Source organism: Plectropomus leopardus, chromosome 18 (assembly GCF_026936395.1).
Source record: "Plectropomus leopardus strain MGB_pleo_1.0 chromosome 18, ASM2693639v1, whole genome shotgun sequence".
NCBI lineage: Eukaryota > Metazoa > Chordata > Actinopteri > Perciformes > Serranidae > Plectropomus > Plectropomus leopardus.
Genome location: NC_142193.1, coordinates 28855899 through 28877792, shown reverse-complemented (window position 1 = coordinate 28877792; position 21894 = coordinate 28855899). Strand labels below are relative to the sequence as shown.

The window sequence follows — 21894 nt, the reverse complement described above, 5'->3', positions numbered from 1 at the left end:
CGGTCGAGGGCGCAGGCATCCTGGTGCTGAGGTTGCAGGGTGATGCAAGCTGGTGGGAGTGGGAGGGCGCCGCCAACATCGCTGGCAACCCTGGGCAAACCTGACCACCGTGGCCGACGGGACCTAGGAGAAATGGCCGCCGGAGACGTGGTGCAGTCAAGAATCTGGGTACGAAGATCGGAGGGAACCAGAGATGGACAAGAGACGAAAGCGCCAGGAGGGCGGAAGGGAGGATCGGCCGTGGTCAGGGTGAAAGTAGGCAAAGGCTGCCGCGACGGAAAACGATCGGAAAGGAGACCAGAACCGTGGATGGAACGACATGGTACACAGGATGAGAGGGAAAGTTCGGTGGCAGCCCGGTGCCAACGACCCTGGTCCAGATGGGTTGGGAGGCGTAGGCGGGAGTCTCAACCAAGGCCGTGCGGAGGTCGTGCGGAGGCACGGTGAGGGGCACTGACAACCCGGTGCCAGATGCCCCAGCGAGAGCGAACTGGTGCAGTGGCTGGGATTGCACGGCCGGGGGCGCCGACAACCCAACAGACCAGGAAGCTGTGGGTGTACAAATGGGGACAACGGCATCCCGGTGCAGGGTGCCCCAGCGAGAGCAAAGTGGTGCGATTGTTGAGCATACGCGGCTGAGGGCACTGATACCCTGGTGCCAGAAATTCCATCAAGAAACGAATGCTGCAATTGCTGAGGTTGAGCAGTAGAGGGCACCGGCAGCCCTGTGCCAGGGGCCCCAAGTGGACAGAGCTGCTGTGGATGGCCAGGAAGAGCAGGAAATGGTGCTGGCATCCCGGTGCCAGGTGGTCCAACATGAGCGGGCTGCTCAAATTGAGGAGGGAGAACAGTCAAGGGTGCAGGCAACACAGTGTCGAGAATCCCAGGTCAGGTGAGCTGGCGGGAGTGGGAGGGCGCCACAACACATCAGACGCCTCAGGCAAACCTGACCTCCACGGCCAGTGGGACCGAGGTGAAGCAACTTTTTTTTTTTTTTTTTTTGTTTTCGGGAGTTTTTCCTTGGGTGATGTGAGGGTCTAAGGGCAGAGGGATGTCGTAAACTGTACAGCCCACCGAGGCGAACCATGTTTTGTGATAATGGGCCCAACGAATAAAATTTACTTGACTAGACTTGACTTGACTCGCCCGAGGCAACATGTCCCCGCTTCCTATTCAGCACGGGCCGCCGGAAGTGGTTGAAGACGAACCGGCCCTTTAACAGAGGTTCTGACGTCATGGCGCACGCCGGGAGCCGCCGCGATGACGTCACCCGGAAGAGCGCCGATGTTGACAGAGTGACACTCCGACGTCAGGATGTCAAAAAGCTTGTTGTCAGTTCTGCGAAAGGCGGCCGGCAATCGGGAGACCTCGCTGGAGCGTGGTGACGCCGCGCTCCAGCGCTCATCGCTTGACATCGGGCCGCCGAGCCGGCAGAGTCGAGACAACGGCGGGAGGCCGTCACCATCCTCCGCGGCGATGGAGTAGGAGAACCGCTGCGGCGCAGGGCTGCACGGGGGCGACCGCGTCCTCTTCTTTCCGCTGAGGGTGGCGGACCAGGAGATGCAGAAGAACCATCGGCCGAGCCGTACATCTGGATGGTGAGCAGAGAGGAGCCGGGTGGAACACGGACCATGGAGGGAACCGAGGGGCGGCGGCCGGTTGCACTGCCGAGGTCGGCGTCTCCGGCACGGATGCGACAGAGAACTTGTCGGCATCGGACCCTGAGGACGCCTGCACGGCCAGATGGAGACGGTGAGGGCCATCGTCACGGCTTCGACCAAACAGGTCGTCATCTGAGGGGGACAGAGAGACAGGATCCATAATAGGGGTGAGTGAGCGAACCGCAGTCGACCGAGAGCGAAACGCTACGTGGTGTGTCGGTACGCGCTCGTGCAGAATAACGAGAAAAAAAGGGGGAGATCGGGTTAGGAGGATATTTAAGCCGGAAGAGGCGCGGTTGAGGTGCGGTAGAGGTGTGGTCCTGCTCCTGAAACTCTGCTATATAGCTTCACTTGAGGCCAGTTTCAAGAGCGAGTCGATCCCAAATAAACATGTTTACAGCCTGGAAGAAAAAAATGAAGTTTTGGTCTTTGTAACTAATTTAAACATTTGTGACAACGGTATGGGGGTGAGTTTTTACATAAGTCACAGTTTAAAGGTCATGATGTGTAATGCCAGGTTCACACTGGACACACAAGCACCCTGATATGTTAATTGCTGCGGCGCTGGTCGCCAGCGATGGCCTGGTCATGCACATCCGGAGCACATTTCTCCATCGTGGTCAGCAGCGATTCTGATCACATGTGGGGCTCTGTCTCTGCTTGCTTGTGTGTCTCTGTCTGTGTGCCTGAGTATGTGTGCTCATCTCTCTTTCTGTTTCTGCGTCTCTCTGACACAACTGACTGCGAGCAGCTAGCGTTTGCTCCACCCTCTTGTCCAAATATGGTCACTTCTCGCTCCAAAAATCCCAGACGGTGACGGCTAAAATAATAAAATCAGAACTTTGGAGTCCACTAACCGATGGGTGACGTCACGGTGGCTGCATTATTTTATGCAGTCTGTGCTCCGACCGCTGCCGAATAAATCCCAAACATCTGTGCTAAAGGGCATTTCTTCACACAGAACATATTTGTGGTTCAGTTTGGTGGAATGTGAGCATTTTTAATACTAATGATGCAGTTTTGAAGAAACGTTTCAGCGGCACCCCTTTCATGACTTATTGAAATCTCGTATAAAAGCTGTGTTTGAGTTGTAAGACTGACAGGGCCGTGTGCCAGGAAAACTTGTTTTATTAATGTCTCAACATTTGCCCGCCATCTGTTTGCTGCTTTAGTCTACATGAAAGATGCTGTGTGCCTGATGGAGTAAGAGAAATACACATTTTCAGTTTTGTCAGTTATTCCATCTCTCTGTGTGCGGCTTTGTTGTAAATTTGTGAAACCAGCGTTCTGTTCAGATTGAAGGGACAGTTCATCCTGAAAACAAAAATTTTAAACACAACACTTTTGTTTTTGCTTGCATTTCTCTTGTATTAACTTAAAGATCTTAGACGTAGAAAATATGCCCCCTTAGTTGCTATTGGACCTTCTTCTGGTTGACCTATTACGTCTTAGACGTTTAGGTCAGTTCAGGTCCGACTGAGGCGTGAACATTAAAAAGTAAATTGACTCTGAAAAGCATTATCTAGGTGTGTTAGTTCGACTCAGAGAAATTCAATATTGTGCAATTTCAGCCCGACTCCCTTGTTTAAATGTATTTTAAAAGTCCAGTTTTAGTTGAACCAACACAAGAACTCGACTTTTTCTACATCATGTAAACGTACTTACTGCTGTTGAGTTTTTAAAATGGATTTTTTTGGTGCTTTAAGCACCACATGCCGAGAACCTTTTAGTTAGCAACTCACACCAAAACAATCCAGCGTGATTAATAGCAGTACAGTAAAATGACAAAATATTTATTCATTGATTTTAGGATGAACTTTCCCTTTTAAATTAACTGGCTCACTGTGTTGTTTCACACAAAAGAGCTTATTTTCCAAATCGCCAAATTGTTTCTTTATTTCATACATCCTTTGTATTTAAACTGAGCGATGATAAGATACCGCTCGCAAGTCAAGAGGGGTCAACGAGTTCACCGGCAAAAATTATGTGAAGCTCCTTTAGATAAAGCGTAATTCGGGAAGAGACAGGAAAGCTATTTTTAGTCATTTCAGCTCCTTCGACCTGATCTGCCGTCTCTTAACTTTATGGACTTCAGAGACAGTGAGACATAGAGCAGAAAAAGGCTGAAGACTCTGGCACCGTTCGTCCTCGTGACGCCTCCGGGATATCGTTCATCATCACGGCTATGTGAGTGGGCCGGCCAGCACCATCGAGACGCAACCTTAACCCTTCTCTGTCTGTCCAACCTGAACGTCCTCAGGAAAGAAACCTGCTTTCTGTCAGTCGCTCCCGCATTCACAGCCCCATTACTAATATCACCGTTTATATGTACACAAAACAAGTCTTCGTATGAAACCAGCGCAGTAAAATCAGAATACCTGAGTCATAATTAATAAGCCGTTAATTCTTATCTCTAACTTCATGTCGTCCACAGTCTCTCCTGTATCTGCCGTTGTTTATTTTGGCATCGTGCTGTCTCTGTGACGGCTGCTGAAAACACCACTTTTGTTCACAGAGAAACACGCTACTGTGAAATGTTTGTCTTTTACGTCCCCCGGGAGTAGATGTGTTTATAGTGGATATTTCAGAGTCTTAAACAGACTTGACCGAAAGAAACAGCCCTAAATTTACACGAGCAGCTTCCTCGCTTTGTCCAGATTCTCGTGTAAACAGAGCAGAGTGTGGTCCGGTCTGCGGTCGGGGACGAGTCTCCGGGTGCAGGTGCCTTGTTAGGCTCCCAGGAGACGTGTCTCGCGGAAATTAATTTCTTTGGAAAAACTTTATTTTAGCTGCATTTTATAAATTATATAAACATTTGAGGGTAAACTTCCGATGAGTCATTAGGGATTAACAGTGTAAACAAACGCGACTTTTTAGCTGGAAGGAAATTAACCGTATGACTCATGTAAGGATGGACATTTGCGAATTTTACATTAAATTAACTTGAAAATTGCTCAGTGTTAGTCATGTTGTTGATACATGAAATTACTTGACTGCAGAACATCTGATTTCTTTCTTTACTGTTACATAACCAGTGAAGCAAAGGCTGCAGGGGGCAAAAGGTGCACACGACGACCAAAATGCAGATTGTAGAGGAGTTTCAAATGTGGCTGAATGTGCAGTTTTTGTTGTACATAGCATTAAGTTACTTAACGTTACAATCCTTTAAATTCCCTGAAATAAACATTTTTTTTATTGTAATTATGGTCAGCATTCTTTCTGTAATAAGCACTGAATGTTACAGTCGGTAATTACCTTTCTTTATAGAGATTTTCATTGTTAGTGGCGGAGTCCGCCAGTCAAATTACCTTCACAAACAGAAGGTTGAAAATTTCCCCAACCTGGAGTGTGTTTTGTAAGCTTAACTGTGATGTTAAGGTGCACTAACAAACCCTACAGTACACTTTAACTTCAAAGCAGCAAGATGAGAGGTTACACTTACTGAATGTCAACAAGATTTTCAGGTTTATTGAACTTTGGAGGTTGCTTTTCGACACAGATTCAACTTTTTCTTAAAATGGTAGAACAGAGCTGAGATTGATGCTGTGACATTAGCAGGATTATCGCTGATTTCTCAGTTAATATACAGTCTCGTCAGGATTTTGCAATGCCGTGACAAATTCAACCAATCAACCAATTATCGTAGTTTCCTGTGAGTTTCAACAATCATAACAGGCCTGCATAATATCGTCAAAATCACTAATTTGTTTCTGGTTGTGAAGACGCAAACGTGTGACATTAACATCGCATTTAACATCAGAATGACTTTAGACATCAGCAGCAAACATCTGTGCATGTCCCGACGTTCTGCACGTTTGTGTATAAATCACGAAATCAGAACAGAGCAGTTTTTTTTAAGCGAATAAGTTGATTTTTTTTTTTAGAAATCATATACAAAAAATCGAAATAAATTTTGCATTTGTCAATTTGTTCTGTAACGTCAGCCTAAAATCATCATAACATGCATAAAAAGACTCTTTTTTGGCACCTGGCGAGCAACTCCTTTGAAATGAATTGGCGCCATCTTGGCATCTAAAATCAAATCTCATTAATATGTTAGTTTTTTTTAGCTTTTTATTTATCAAACACAAAGACAACACAAACAACATACAATACAGAGGAGATGTTCTCCATAAATTCTCATACTTTTTTGACCTTTTCACGTCCATTCTCAACACAACTAAGTACCTATTCAATGGTCATACCATTTCTTACAAAACACTCACTAACTCAGCATTTAAGTCCCACTTTGTCATTCACATTTCTAAAGAAAAGAGCACAAAATATATACAATATAATATATACATATATATGTGTGTGTATATTTTGTACGTTTTTTTCTTAAATCTGTGAATATTAGTGTCCAGATTGCTTCGTGGCATTGCTGTATGCATGAAAATTCGACTGAATGCAACCTTTTAATTAACTAATTATAAAAATGCACAGTCAATCGGCGGTAATAATGGCAGCTTTTTGATGTAGCTGTCCTGGAATGTAAATTCATCGTCTCTGTCAGGAGTTGGCCCCGAGGCTCCAGCCGACACATACAGAAATGATGTTCCCCTTTAGTTAAGCTCAGTGGGTCTCTGCCAGGTTGCCGAGCTAATAACCGACATCTGGAGAGGTGAACGCTGATTGACCGCAGCCTATAAAAATCCAAAGTCTATGATCCCTGGAGCAGCATGACGAGGAAACACATTAGTATCTCATCGCCTGCTTTTAATGGCTCTCTTAATGTCACTTGTTCCACAGGAAGCATCAGGGGTTGCGCGGCTTTCTTGTAACCCTGAGTCACCGTGTGGCCCGTGGACTTTCAGCTGGACACGTCCCATTAATGTCAGCTCTATTTCAAGCAGCAGACGATTCTCCGGACGCAAGGCCGGAAATTTTCTGTCATCAAGTCCTCGGCTTCCTCTTTGCCCAGCTGGGACATACGTGCAGTTCTTGTGTGGGTACGTTTTATTTGTTTTGTCTGTCACACTGTGTTTGCTGAGATGATTAACATGTGATATTTAATCTACTGTAACAAAAAGGGCAGAATTTTAGACTAAAATCATACAGTCTGTAGGGAAAGTTCAAATTAGCACCACGCTCTGACATTTTTAAATTATGCTTATTATTGGACTCGTGGACGCCATAATTAAAGGTCAAGATGTCATAATTTGCTGCAGCAAAAACTCAATAATGCTGAAACGCGGAGAGCTGGCCCATTTTATTATTGACTAGAGGCTATAATTATTTTTGAAACACACACACACACACACACACACACACACACTGCTCATCAGATCTCAGTTAAGGGTTTTTACTTAATGAATTTTTATGGACAATGTCCATAAAAGATATTAGGAGGAGATATTGTGACGAACCACACCGATGTCACTGCACGGGCTTAGTTCCAGAGGTGTGAACTCAAGTCAGGTGACTTGAACTTGAGTCAGACTCAAAACTGACGACCAAAGACTCGACTTGGACTTTAACTGTGACTCATGACTTGACTTGAACTTACAGTCACTTGATTTTAAAATACTTGCTACTTCCCCAAAGCGCAAAGATTAAAAAGAATGTTTTTTCACCCCGATCTCAATTCGAACTCATCCAGTGCCGCTGTTTAGTGATTTGTGATTTTGGGGTCAGTCGCCAAGGCCAAAAGTCACCTTCAGCAGCAGGAGGATTCGCTGCTGGTCAGCTAGACGGGCACCTGTGTCTGCAGTATGATACAAAAAGAGGGTTTTCCGCCATGATTGACCGCTGTGACAGCTAATCCGTACGCTTGCATTCAATGGAGCTGCTCGCGATTGGTTGGACGGGTGTTTTGGCGGGAAAACTCCCCCACCGCGGATACCGCTGCTGCGCAAAATTCCAGCTTTCAGCGACATCACCCTTGCAAGATGGTAACGCCCCTATTTTGGACATTTTAACCTCAAGCATACCCTCTTACCCCTTAAGCATAGCGGGGGTAAGAGGGTGCGTGTTGTCCGTCTTTATAAACAGTCTGTGTTTGTGACAAACAAAACACTGACTCTATCCCACCTTTGCTAAGCTCTATTTTTATCTCCTAAAAATAGAGAATTTCTCTGGAAGCTTCTTCACCGTTATCCTTCATACCTTCCTTGTATAGTCTGTTGGACACAGGCTGATGTTTGCAGAACAATTAGTGGAGCAAATGCTTTTTTAAAAAAAGAAACATTATGAGGCCGAGAGCCATTTCACACGGACAAACTGGAGCTCATCCAGTTTCAACAGCGTGGGCGAAACGAGTGGGATGAAAACCATTTCCGTGTTATTTACAGACACGTTTCTAACAACAAGCTTTCAGCTCTGCGAGCCAATATTGATCTGTGCTGACGCTCTCTGAAGTCATGGGATGCATTACGAGCGCTCCCAGAGCCTCCACGGACGAAAAGCTAATACAGAGAAATGTTAATTAGGCAATAAGGAAGAAACAAGATCATCGGCTCAATTTCTGATGAATAGAGTGCATAATGATATAAGTGAGACTCTCTGTAATGAAATTTGTGGTGTGAAATTTCCTGTTACAGCACTTTCTCACACCATTATTAGATGGGTCACTAAATAAGACAAATGCATGATTAATATTTAAAGGGTTACTGAACGCCCAGCATCGTGAAGCAAGAAACTGTTAGAAATTGGGTTTTAAACAAGCAACAACTGATCTTTAATACAAAGACTCAAGCCCTCATTAAAAGATATTCAGGTTTATTGGGGTCTTTTGGCCACAATTTCTATGATTTATGATATATTGCAAATTAATGACCAGCACATACAGTGGTCTGTAGACAAACACTGAAGATACAGTCGCCCTGGTTCCTTCGTCAAAAAGCCTATGGGATTTTTCCATTTGATTTTGGATTACAGCAGAAAATAAGCTCAGAGTTCCCAAATATTTTAAACTCTTTTCAATGACTTTTCTATGATTTTCCCAGGACCCATAATAAAGTTTTTTTTTCTTTTCCCAGCAATATTTTGGAATTGTGTTTCAGCAAGCTCATATAAATGAAGGAGGAAGAACACTAAGAGAAAATAACAAATTGTACGTGATAGTAAACAAAAGGGCATAAAAGTCATTTCGTAATTGAGCTACGTTTTGTTGACAGAAACCAAAAATCACACACAACAAAATTTATGACTCTCCCAAAAATTTTCCAAGTTTTTCATGACGGTGAGAACCCTGCCTGTGAAAAACAAAGTTTATGATACTTATGAACTTATGAAACTTGTGTTTTGTGCAGTAACATAATCTTAAAACATGAACACCACTTTCAGGATTATTAATGATTCCAAAATTGCTGTAATTTATGAGAATTTGACCATTGTGATACTTACAATACGCACTTAGTTTAGTTTATACGGCTCATATAAACTCATTTTTTGGCTCGTACATCTGTGTTTACGCACTATAAGTAGATAAATAAATAAAGCCAATCTCGCCAGGTTTTAGAGGTTTGAATGCATAATTTGATTGTATTTCCCATCTTTGCTGAGCAAAGGTTTTATGTGAAATAAAGAAAAAGTCCGTCCCATGGAGACTCCTGTCCCAAATATCAGCCTGTTGAGTTAAAGCAAATATAGCCCGGGCTACTAATTGAAGTTTTACGGTAACATATTTAGCCCGTTACCTACCCTAATAAAATCTACTAGAAACAGTCAGCCAACAAAAGTGACAGTCAGTGGCTAGAAATGAGATAACAGCTTTTGTCTCGCTCTGTCTGACATTAGGACCAAAAATTTCTAATCACAAATCTGCCACAGTTTTAATTTAAAACAGCATTTGTGCCGAAAAGCTTGAAGGTAGAAGTGCAGGATGCAGAGGAGACACTCGGTCTGAGATTAGCCTTCACTCTGTAGGTCTGCTCCTATGTATTCTGTAAGTATAAATACGAGGGAGATCCCGTGCGAAACTTTGTACCCACACACCAAACACGGCCTGTTTATCCCTCTGAAAAACAGATAATTGCCGCTGGCTTCTCATTCTGGGAACGTCTGTGACCGACTTTGCTGCTTTCCTGTTTATGTCATAAGAACCCTCTTTTTCTGTGATAAGGTTAATTTCCCACAATTAAATTCAGATTTTGTTTGATAGTGTATTTCATCAGTGACTTTGTGCAAAGGTTTATAAAACAAATGCAAGTATATATTTTTTTACAGTCGCTGTTCTTTATTCCGTGTATTTTTAGCTGGAAAGTTATGTATAAGTTGCTTCAGCTTGTAGTATCCGAATGCCCCGGGAATGTGAAAGCTGAACAGTATTAGTCCTCTTTTGTTTGAAAGAAACAGAACTCAGTGTACGAACATGAGAGAAATATGATTCTCATAAATTGTCAGCTGCGTGCCAATCTTCTCACTCACAGGCTCCATTTCTTTTACTGCATATTTATTCACACATAAACTTTTTTTTTTAACTTGGGTTATATGAAGTCATCGGAGCCTGGTTAACGAAAAACCTGTTTGTTTCACACGGGGCCAAACATGTGCTCCATGGGAGAGATGTTTGTGGGCCAAATGAAAGTCCAGGTGTTGGAAATAAGATGAAGGCTGATGTGCCATCAGGCTTACATAGTTAAAAATTATATATATACCGGCAGTATTAATGGGCATCATTTTTCTGTTACTGTTTAACCAGTCAGGCGGTTATCCCCAGAACCCTTTTGTCCATGTCTGCTTTGATTACGACCGTAGACTGTATGTAAAGACACGCTCCGACTAACCCCTCTGATACGCTTAAGAGAGGTTGAATTTTCGAGATGCGGGCGTTGCCATCTTGCAAGGGCGATATCCGCCAAAACACCTGTCCGACCGATCGCAACAAGCTCCATTAAATGCGAGCGCACAGATTGGCTTTCACAGCTGTCAATCATGGCAGAAAAATCCACCTTTTGTGTAATTTTAATAACTCATTAAAACGAAACTTAACATAGAAACAAGGACTTAAACATACAACAGTGATGAGAACTACCTTCAGTGAACATTTTGGGGAAATAATGTATTATTATAAAGTGTCCCTTTTTTGCTTTTTTTTCCTCTTTTTTTGTTGCATATTTTCAGGTAATTTTCTTCTCTTTTTTAATTTATTTTTTATTATTTCTATTAGGTGTAATTATTAGGTGTCCTCCAACAGGGTAAAAAAGTTGAATTAACTATGTAATTCTCTCACTTATACATTTAAATTTCTTTTTTGTTTGTTTGTTTTTGTAAATGTATTTTTCTTTTTTTGTTGCATATTTTTATTTATTTATTTATTTTTTTTACAAATTTCTTGCTATTTTTTGGGCCATTGTTTTGTTAAGTTGCTTGTCACCCTCTTTTCATGTTTTTGAAAGATCAAGCCAATTTGCACATGTATCAGACAGTTAAAGGTCCATGTCTCTCCCCGGACTAAAATAAAAACCAGTTCTGGTGCTAAATATATTTGACGTGCCTCCCCAGTTTTGCATCACCCCCGTCTCTCTCATAAATAACAAACAGTCCGTAACAACAGCAATTAGTGTGAGCAGCAGAACATATAACTCACTCCTTGGAACATGTATCTGATCAGTATAAGTGTTTATGTGAGTAATTCTGGGCTGTTTAGTCATCGTGTTGGACTCATTTGTGTTTGATTGTTTTCTTTCAATGTCAAATTCCACACGGAAAAAACTTTGGGAATGCAATCTTTCATCATCATCGTCGAGGCTCTATCAGGGAGTTGACATCATGTCTGTCTGATTGTTTGATCTAACTTAATTTAGATGTGATTCCAGCTTCTCGTGTGTTTTATCAGTGAGAGTCGTGAGTCACGGTCTCAGGGTTTCTTAACTCCCCTTCCCGCACTGCGGCTCCCTTCGGCCCCTCTAAGACACTGGCAGGCCGTTCGCCTGAAATAAGGAAATAACAGTTTTATCCGCTCCCGACACCTTGGCAAACCTTGATTGGAAAGGGAGGATATTATCAGCGCTTCCTTAAAAAAACAAGAGGATGTTTAATTTTTTATCACAATTGGAAATCTGGGGCAGCTTTGACCGCGTCTGAAAATGTGGAGAAAGTTAAACATCCTTTGTTTGACACAGAATTAAAATTGTAATTCTTTTTTTTATTTAAAGCTACAGCTAGTAACTTTTATAAAAAATAACTTTTTGTCATATTTGCTCCACACAGATGATTTAGTGCGTCTATTAGCATTTGTTAAAATCCACCGCAGATTACGAAAAAAACAACCAATGAGAGCCAAGGAGTCATCCTGACTCGTCGTAAATGTTGAAATACAACACGCCATGTGTCCTCCCGTCTCCGGCATGGCGAGTCAATTTATGGTTATATGCATTTTGTCTTCAAAATGCACTTCTCTCAGTGTAAGTGTACGATTTGAATATTTGCTCAGTTTTATCTGACACACTAACCAATCGTGGCGGCAGTAAACCTGCAACTCCAGTGTTCTGCTAAATAAAACTACTGTTTTTGTCAATGAAGTCTGGTGGATTTGATATAACGGCTTCAATTCCCTGTTGGAAAAGGCTGTCTGACAGCCCGGTAAAGCAGTGAAAATATTGTAAATATATCGCACACTTAAGTCGATGTTGATTCTTTTGGTTGACTTTTGCCTAAAAACTCATAAATTGAGGCAAAGTTTGCTCGGTGCCGATTTTACGTACATATCATGGGGATTCGCTCACAAAAAAACTTGAATCAAAGTAATTTAATTGCATGGAAATTTTCCAAGATTTTTTTTAAAATGGTATTTCAAGGTAAAATTAAACGCAGGAGTTGAGACAGCGTGAATAAATTTAGTAACTTTGTCAGATTTCATTTAATTAAATTAATGTAAACTTGTACATAAACTTTATGTATTAATTCAAGTCAATATATTCTGTTTATTTTTATCTACTGTAATTAATCTCAAGCAACACTTTTAAAGTTATTGAAACTTTATTGCCATATCCAGTCAAACACGGTAACAGTAGTGATGTAACTGTACTCTTGCACATGCTCAGAGCCCCTTTTAGCGACAGCTGAATATGAAGTATATTTACATTGTGTTTAGTTATTATTATAAAATAATTTTGATTTAATTTTGTTACATGTAACTCAAAAATGTAGCTTACATTTTTTTAAGGTCAATAATCTTTTTTTTCTTGCTTGTATGTGTAAGTTATTGACAATAAACATTGTAATACAGTCTGTACAAAAAGAAAATTTTGTATATATCCATCTTTTTATCGTCGTTGGAGCAGCTGCAGACTTTATACTTGATGGCATCACAAGTTCGAGACTTCTCTGCTTTCTGGCTTTGACAAAGAGCAGCTCAGGTTTACAAATATTGGTTAAACTTTCTTGGGCTGTGGAAACATACTGGAATGCTTAAATTTAGGAGGTGTTCCCCTTTAATAACCAGTTTACGCTCAATATTTTCAGCATGTGCTGTGTTTAGCCTGCCGGCTATCCCTGCCTGACCTGCTCTCCCTCCCCTTAAAGGGCTGAACAGAGGCAAGATTGTGAGGATTGCTGGGAATAACAGATTATGTAAACTAATGGCTCCGTAATGGATCATTTCTACGTTGCAATGTGGATGCCATAGATGTGACTTTGAGCAGGACTGTTCGATTTTAAACACAGAGGGGGGTAAAGGGTAAAAATAACACCCGATGGAAGTGGTGATGCTGCAAATGAGAGTGTATTTTGAGGTTGTTTATATTTTTTTGGCTGTAAAATGCCTTGCGCATCGATCACAGCCGCACTCTGTTCTGTTGCTTAACTTCAGGGAAAGTTGCTGAAACTTAAATCAAGTGACTCATTTAACTTTTATGACCAGCGCCACTGTAATTTGGCCTTCAGCGCTGTGGACAAAGGAAAGTTCCACATAGAGGTCCACCGTCATGATTAACGTGCAGTTTGCAGGTTGAGAGATGAGCATCAGAATTATCCAGGATTTATAAGATCTTATTAAAAGCAAATATTGGCCATTTAAAGTCAATATAAAAAGCTTTCGATGGGGCCATCTTATCTGAGAGGAAGGAAATCACTTAGGATTCATTAGGAATGTAAACTGATCAACAAGGAAACTCCTTAAATACAAATTCAAGTCAACGGCAGTGAGCTAATGTTTAATTTTACTGTGAAAAACCCACAGATCCAAGATAGTAATCTACATCTGATAACCTGCCTTGAGCTATGAATACTGAATAATTCATAAAAAAACAGGTCTTTAGTAGCACCTGCATTTGACAGTCAAGCGGAAAAGTACAACATAAGCAAACCCTGCAGCCTCGGTCAGAAATAACAGGAGGTGGTTATCAGCTGTTTCTGTTAACTTAGGTTTTCTGGTTCAGGCTACGATTTTCATAAAAATAATATGAAGTGACGCATTCAGCACGTCATTTGACACTTAAAATTGATCAATCATTTGTCGCCTACTTCCTTTAAATGTTATCAAAAGGTATTACTGTGAAAAGCCGGCTGTTGCTTAACTTTAACTATTGTGAAAGGCTGTATTAGATGTATTGTAAACCTCTGAAACTTGAGAAAATGTGTCAATTTTTTTCAGAAACGGGGAAAAACATGATGAGCAACATGACAAGAAATGTTAGCTAAGGAGAATTATTAGATATTAACAAAAAATGGGGGTGGAGGGGACTATATTTATAATATAATCTCTAAATTACACATTTAAAATTATGTTACAGAAAAAAAGGTTAGATTTTTTGGACTTACTCAAACTAATTTTCTTGTTATCTAATTTTCTTTTTTTCCTCTTTTTCCTTTTTTATGTTTATTTTCAGGTCATTTTCTTGCAACTTTTTATTTATTTCATGTTATATTGCTTGTTGCCCTCTCCCCATGTTTTTGAAAAAATCAAAATTTGCTCACATATCAAATGTTTAAAATCAGGCAAAAAAAAAAGGAACGCTAGCAGAAAATTACTGATTGTGTAAATGCACAAGTTCATATAGCTGCTTTGTGACAGCAGCGGATTTAATCATTATAATCAAGAACTAAATGTAGGTCAGACTCTGTGCCATGGCCTAATGAAGGATACGTGGAAATCGCTTTAGTTTAGCTTTCATAACCTACGTCACTTTCAAAATGTTGGTATGATTTGTAAGAAACATTTTCTTGTGGCGACTGGGCTGTCTGTGGTCGTTTGGTCACATAGGGTATGTTAATGGCTTTGACTTCCGTAAAGCAAACAGAAATGCTCAGGATCGAGATCTCATCCAAACTACAGAACGATGAAATGATAATATCCTAAAAATAAAGGCATAACAGGAAATATGTGACACCATCATCCAGTAATCCGCTTCTTTCCTCGTTCCTTGTCGACTTCAATAGTCTTGTTTCATGAGCTCTTTGTCCTCGTCATGACAGTTTTTATGTGTCAGAGGAGCAAAGGAGGCTTTCTCCTCTGAGTCTCCACAGCTGTGTGGATTAACACAGTGTCCAGAGCCTGACCACAAAAGGAAAAATACAGCAGGGACTCACACAGTCATACAGCAAATTCAAGAGAGCGAGCGAGAAGATTAACATGGCAGAATGAAGTCTGGCCTGAACACTGTTGCGTAAAATCTTTAAACTCGTCATCTTTGGGCTTCAGTAATCCTTAACATGTTAATGTATGTGTTCCTCTGCACCTGACACCGAGTTCAGGTGCATTATTTCAAAATATCTATATTTATATATATATTATTTATTTATTTGACCTTTTCCTTCCCTCAAATGCTATCAGGGAGTCTGACTCATCAGTTTTATTATTACAGAGTAATGTAATACTGAGCCACTGATTACCACAGAAAAGCCTTTGATCTGAGTAGGAGAAACTTTAGTTTTTATCAGTGTAGGACTCAAAAAAACGTCAGTACTGAGATACAGACATGCATTTGCAAGTTGAAGCTACACTAATCAGTATTTTCTAAATGACTTCATGTAATGTGAAACCAGACACTTGATAAACCAGAAGAGAATCTATTTTTTGTTACTGCAGCTGTCAAGTTTTCCATTGTCTCATGGCAGTTTGCAAGCACATTAACCACTCGAGGTTTTTGAAAAATGGGTCTTTGATTTCAGGCAGAGGAAGACAAAAGCAAGTGTTTGATTTTTTTGGTGACATCATTTTGAGCCAGAATCTGTGCAGTAGTGATCTCAGCGGTTTTGAGTTCCCACCAATACACCTGTCCTACCATGCAGCACCACTGATGCTGTCATCGATGTTGGCAAATCACCTTTTTGTCGTATCAAATGACAAATTAAAACCAAACTTATTAGAAATACCAACATGTTCTCATCCCATCGTTATATAGCGCTGCTTTGCAGTGGACTTCCACGTCTACATATTTCGCTGTATCCCTCTGCATCTGCTGCTGACGGCCTTGGATGGTGCTACCATGATGTCAACACAAGCACGTGGTGGGACTTGCAGCAGTATTTTACAAGTTAGTCGCATGATTTTGAAAAGACACAATGCATATAACAAGCGTTAATCAACACCCCGTCTTTGAATGTCCCAAACTGACGCAGGAGGGTACCTTGTCCGTCATATCTTGACGTGTAGGTCCCCTAACAAAGCAGCAGTATTTGACCGACTGTTGTATTATAACCTAGAAAAAACAAACTCAAAAGACCCATCCCTGTCTTGACCTGAGTCTAACCTCTGTGTGATCCTTGTCTTGAGGCTGTGAAGCATGTATCCTCATGGAGCTCCAGAGTGGAAACACAATAGAGGTGTTGAGTGACACTCAGACCCTCCCTTGTTTATGTATCTGTGAGCGAGGCTCGCACCAGAAGTCCTGTTATTAACTCTGAGATACTGTGCTGCACAAAAGAAATGGAGCGAGCTGGGAACACAGGGACAGTATGGACTATTCAGTGTGTTTCTGAAGTGCTTATTGTCCTCACATAATGACTATTGTAAGTGGTCTGCTCTCATGCTTTGTTATCTGCTTCCTCTGGCTGCATAAAATGAGGTTATACCACTTAATCATGTACAGCACACACTGCTGGATGCAAAAACTGTTTTCATGGTTTTTGTTGTGTGTCTGTATGAAAAGACTGTGTGATAAAGTGCAAGACTTGATACAAAGCCCATGTGAGGAAGCAGCGATATGTGATGACTTAGGATGAGAGTCTGTTGATATTTCTGAAAGTTGGTCATGTTAACACGGGGTTTATGGTGATTGACTCTGTTTGGAAGTCGGCCCCAAGTGGACTTCAGATTAAGTGCAGTTTTTGGGTACTCAGGTACTGGCTTAATTTTCAGCCTCAACGGTTGCTGCTTTTTTTCATCTGACAATCCCAGAAAAGCACGATTTTCTCTTGTATTGACAAACAGTAACAGCCCCAGATGGTTCAGCTGGTAAAATTCAGTGGAGGTAACCACAGAGTAGAGACTCCCTTTATGTAACATCATGACAGAACAAGATGTCCAGATAAAAACCCCAGACTGGTACGTCTGAACCCAAAACAAATCCATATTTCAGGCCTCCGGCTGGGCTTAATCCTGCAGGAAAAGGCTCAGCTTTTGACTTTGTTTAGATTCCACTGCTTGAAGGAAATCTCCACAAGTGTGAGGGATCCTCTGCAGTGTCTTTCTCAAGTCAAGTCATGTTTATGCTTCGAGCAGGACTGTGATTTAGTGGTTTGTTTGATTGGTGTTGTTTTTCCTCCAGGTTACAGTCTTTCAGGTTTCTCTCCGTCTGGTTTCCAGAGAAGCTCCTGCTGTTTTGGAATACACCCTGCTGTTAAAAATCATTACCAGAAAATAGTTTGACTCAGCCTTTTTTCTTCCCATCTCTTGCAAAAAAAGCAAAAAAAAAACCCCAAAAACATTTGCTGTATCAATAAATTATCATGATGGTGACTTCTTCCCCTGAACAAGTAACCATTACCTCATCTAAAAGGCGCTGAGTAAATGAGCTCATTCACACCCGATGGTGTCTTTGCCAGTTGGTGTATAAGTGGCTGGGCTTGTTTGTTAGTTGTTGCCAAACATCTGGAGGCTACAATAGATTCTCCCTGGGGACTGGAAGCAGCTGATGCCATGACACGTGTTTTTCAGATTGGGTTTGTCTCGGTTCACTGAAAGTCCACTTTTTCTGCTGCAAATGAATCATTTAACATGTGTTTCAACTGGTGGAGCCAATTTCACTGACATCTGGAGGGCTTCATTCAATCTGATTGTCTTAAAAGAGTCACAATTAAATCTTTTAAAGGGATATCATGTCTCAAATGTGGCTCCACGGATGAAAATGTAGGTCAGCCCGCTGGTCTAAAACTTTAGTCCAAATTTCTAAATAACTATTGGATGCATTGCCGTGAAATTCTGCACTTTCATTTTCCCCAGAGCATGAGATCTAATGACTGTGGTGATCCCGCCGCTCTTGTTCTCCGCCAGTGTCTTCGTCGTTGTCCGCTCCGCCCTCATTCTCCGCCGGTGTTGGCATTATTTTGTACAATTTAAGTTGACATAAGAACATAAGAGGGAAAAGAAAACCCCAAAAACATAAAAATTTAAATTGATTTTGCTCTTGAAATGACTTTCTATTACAAAAATGCGATTTTCTAGCTTTTTGTCTGAAATGATGTTTTTTTTTAAATGAAAATGCACATATTAAATTCATCTGTACTCACCCCATCTCAGACTTTCATAACCTCAGGTAATAAAAAAAAACCCCAAAAAGAAATGATCGGTTATTGGTATCTTATCGGCCTCGATGTTAAAATTATAGCATTCATCTCTACATAGACTGATTTTTTAGAATTCAGTTTAAAAATCAACTCAAGTTGTTATCAGCAGACTCTATGATATTCTTGTTTAGCAGGTCCCCAAGTACCTGTTATAACAAAACATTTCTTAGCAGGTCAAAAATTATCATTAGGCAAGAGTGATTCACACTGTGAAGTGCTGTTTTGTCACTAGAGTGCTGATGGGATGAAATTTTATGTAAGGCGAACTTCATGTCGCCCTGGTTCCATTGTCAAAAAGCCTATGAGATTTTTCCATTGGATTTGAGGTTGTTGAAGAAAATAAGCTTGTTTGTGATACGGGATAATCTTCACAAATGATTTATGATTTTTGAAGCCTAAATGTAATCTTCAGAAGTAAAAAGCTAATGTTAGGCTATAAATGAATACACAACAGTCGCACGACTTCAACATCGCCACCACAGTGAGACCGTAAAGCTGCGCTCGTGATGATGTTCTGTAGTCTCATGTAACCACTTGTTAGACTCTTTTATAGAAACATACAAAAGCTTCAAAATTACGAGAAAACATTGAAGTCTCTTCAGCTTGCATTAACCACAGACCATATTTCAGGCATCTCACCAAAAACCCATTCAACAAACCCATTTACTTTTAGATGAGGGAGCCATGAGTGCAGTAACGCTAACTCATTTCCGTGTTTTAGGAGTCACTCCTGCTACAGGGTCCAGGGTTTCAGACATCTGTGTTAGATGCAGAGACAGCAGAAGCTTTTAGCAATAAATTGCAAACTTGTAACTGAGCCAAAAGGAAACCAGTGGGATCAAAATATGGGATCTTATCAGTGGATGTAATGCTGTTATCTATCCTGTTTGCCATTACACTGATTATGCACTGTATGGTTTACTTTAATCCTCACACAGACCGAGCTTCGATTAGTCATTCTGCGATGCGAGGGTCAAAAACTTTAAACATCATGAGTGACAAATTAGGAGCCTGCAGCTGCAGACAACCTTGTCTGCAGATGCATCCTAAACTGGAACAACAAACACTCAGCTGCTGAGTTTTTGAGCTGTGGGCTTCTCTCATGGCTGTTTTATAGGTCAACAATAACAGCAGAGTCTTCTTGTCCTCTTCTCTCATGCTTTTTTTTAATCATTTTTACAAGGTTTTCTGTCTTTATACTCCACCATGTTGTGAGTATGTGAGTAAGATTAGCTCTTGGCCTTCTGTAAATAAAACTTTGCCAATAGGACATCCGGGAAGTCCCAAATTGCTGTGTGGACCCTTTGTTCAAATAAAAAAGCAGTCCCCTGAGGAGGACCCATTATATTTGGAGGTTAAGAGAAAATAGCAGCAGGTGATTGGATGAATGCTACAGAAATAAGAATGACTGCAAATCAAACATTTTGACATTTCAAGGAGAGTGATAGAAAGTATCTTTCAATGGAGTTATTGTATCGTTTTGTGTCAGCAGGGACTCACTGCCAGACATGGACAAAGGACCTCACGTCACAGGGTGCTGCAGCTATTTATCATGTGAGTTTCTGCACAAACTGACCTTCATAACTCATCCGAGGTATTTCATAAATGTGATAAATTGCTACTTGCATGAGCTGTCATGCACAAATATATGGATTGCAGCTTATATAGACACTGATTTATAACCACAGTTTGCAAATTTGCAGTGCATTAGTCATCCAGATTTGTGGTCAGCTCATGCAGAAGACTAAGAATTTGTTTGTTTTTGTGTCAAATTCTCTAGGAAAACATTTTAGTCTATCTTTTAGTGTTATTAGTTTGTTTTGCAGGACTAAGTTTGCCGGTGGGAAATATCTTAAAGAGGTTTGAAAATATTTGCAGACAAACTGCTTTAAACACGTTTAAACAAGTGATTTTGGACTCAAATTGGGTTTCTAAACTTTAGAGAGAAGTGTAGGAAACAGAAGGCACTGCAGGTATATCTGTCTTTGGATTTCTCCACACACTGAATAAACAAAGTACTTCAAGGTGTGGTGGGTTTTTTTTTGTTGTTGTTGTTTTTTTGTGCCTTCCCAAAACCAAAAACATGAGCTGCAAAAGTTAGCCAAATATACAGGTTTACTACCCTAAGTAAACCTAGCACTGCTTCCAAGACCAAGAAGCTTATTCTAATTATTTTCCAGGGGGGGAAAAACAAAACAAACAAACAAACAAAAACTCCACAAAATCCACAGAGCTCTAGTTTAAGGGACAGTTGGCCTGCTCCCTGCTCCTCTGGATATGGAGAAGTTCCCTCTTCACTAAACTCAGCCAAACTTGTTATCCAACATAGTGCTGTGTTGGCCAAACACTCTGGTCAGTCCACATTTTTTGAGGTTTTTCTTTCATAATGTTAAAGTGGTTTAAAGTTCTCTGGGTTTCTCCCACGTGCAGTGTAATGAGGTCAATAGTTGCCCATAGGTGTGAATGTGTGACTGTTGTCCTCCTTTACTTTAAAATGTGTACCTGCCATGCAAGAATGAAAAGCTTGACAGAAGGTCGAAAAGGTCGAAAACTAATTGGAGCAGGTTAGATGCAAGGACAGAGTCACTGAATGAAACTGGTATACTGTATAAATTAACATCAACATGTCACAGTCCAGTCGCCAGAAGAAAATGTTGACAAGATATGTGCAGAGCAGTCTGTTATCTCCTGTTGCTGAGAGAGCCTCTGTCACATCTCATCCACTTTATTCTCCTGTGACCGGACATTAGACAGAAGAAGGCTTGGTAGAGGAACAGCTCTCGGTCTGAGTCTGGTCAGCCTCGCCTTGATGCCAGCTCTCCTTCCTCTCTTCGTCTTATGGTTTCTTCCCTCAGGTTTCTTCCCTCAGGTCTGACTAGTTTATGTTGAATTATCTTTCTGAATTATGATTCAGAAAGTCCAAATTTTGACTTAGTATCTCAGAATTCTGTCTGTGTTATGAATTAATTGCTAATTAAAATATATAACTAAAATATATTATAGATTTTTTAATCATCATTTTTTTTAATCATTTGCAACTATTTTTTAAAAAATATTTTTTACATGTATTCCATCTGTGACTTTCTCTTTGAAATATATATTTTAGTATGCAGTGTCAGAATGAAAAGTTTTTAGTCTTTAACATTTAGCCAGTAGTGTAAACAAGGAAAAGAAAAAGTCTGGTGCTGAAATATAATCACACATGTTTCAGGGAGGGTTTCAGTAACAATCTACTTAAATGAAACCATTTTTTCTGCTATATTTCACAGTAAACCAGTTCTAGCATTATGTGCTGATTAAGCATGTTTACTGATGCCACCACGATCATTTTACAGTAAAAAAGCATCTGCGGTAATACCAGTAAGGTCAAATACAAACTGGAATGTTGCTTTGTAGGCCACACTCACCCACCTACCAAAAAGTCTGAGTATGTGTGGCAGTATGACATGTTCCTGGCCAAAAGCTAATTTAAATGTCAGAGTTTGTCCTGAACTGGTTGTTTTTGGTTCACAGCGTCGTGTCCAAAGCTCTCATAAAGATCTCATTCACAAAGTGCCAGCCA

The 21894-nt window shown here is 40.8% G+C and overlaps 1 protein-coding gene across 3 annotated transcripts in view; it reads left to right on the top strand.

Annotated features, from left to right (window-relative positions):
* Nucleotides 1–1359: 1359 nt before the first annotated feature.
* The window catches only part of LOC121956766 (prostaglandin E2 receptor EP1 subtype-like), a 43835-nt gene continuing 23300 nt past the window's right edge, over nt 1360–21894 (top strand). The window contains exons 1-2 of one of the 3 annotated variants that reach the window (XM_088069348.1): nt 1360–1828; nt 6414–6613. In XM_088069348.1, the coding sequence (XP_087925474.1) occupies nt 6496–6613 (118 nt within the window). In that variant the 5' untranslated portion in view covers nt 1360–1828; nt 6414–6495. Of the gene's footprint in view, nt 1829–6413; nt 6614–19821; nt 19887–21894 lie in introns of those variants that run through there. The other 2 variants (XM_088069349.1, XM_088069350.1) reach the window with 2 other exon arrangements.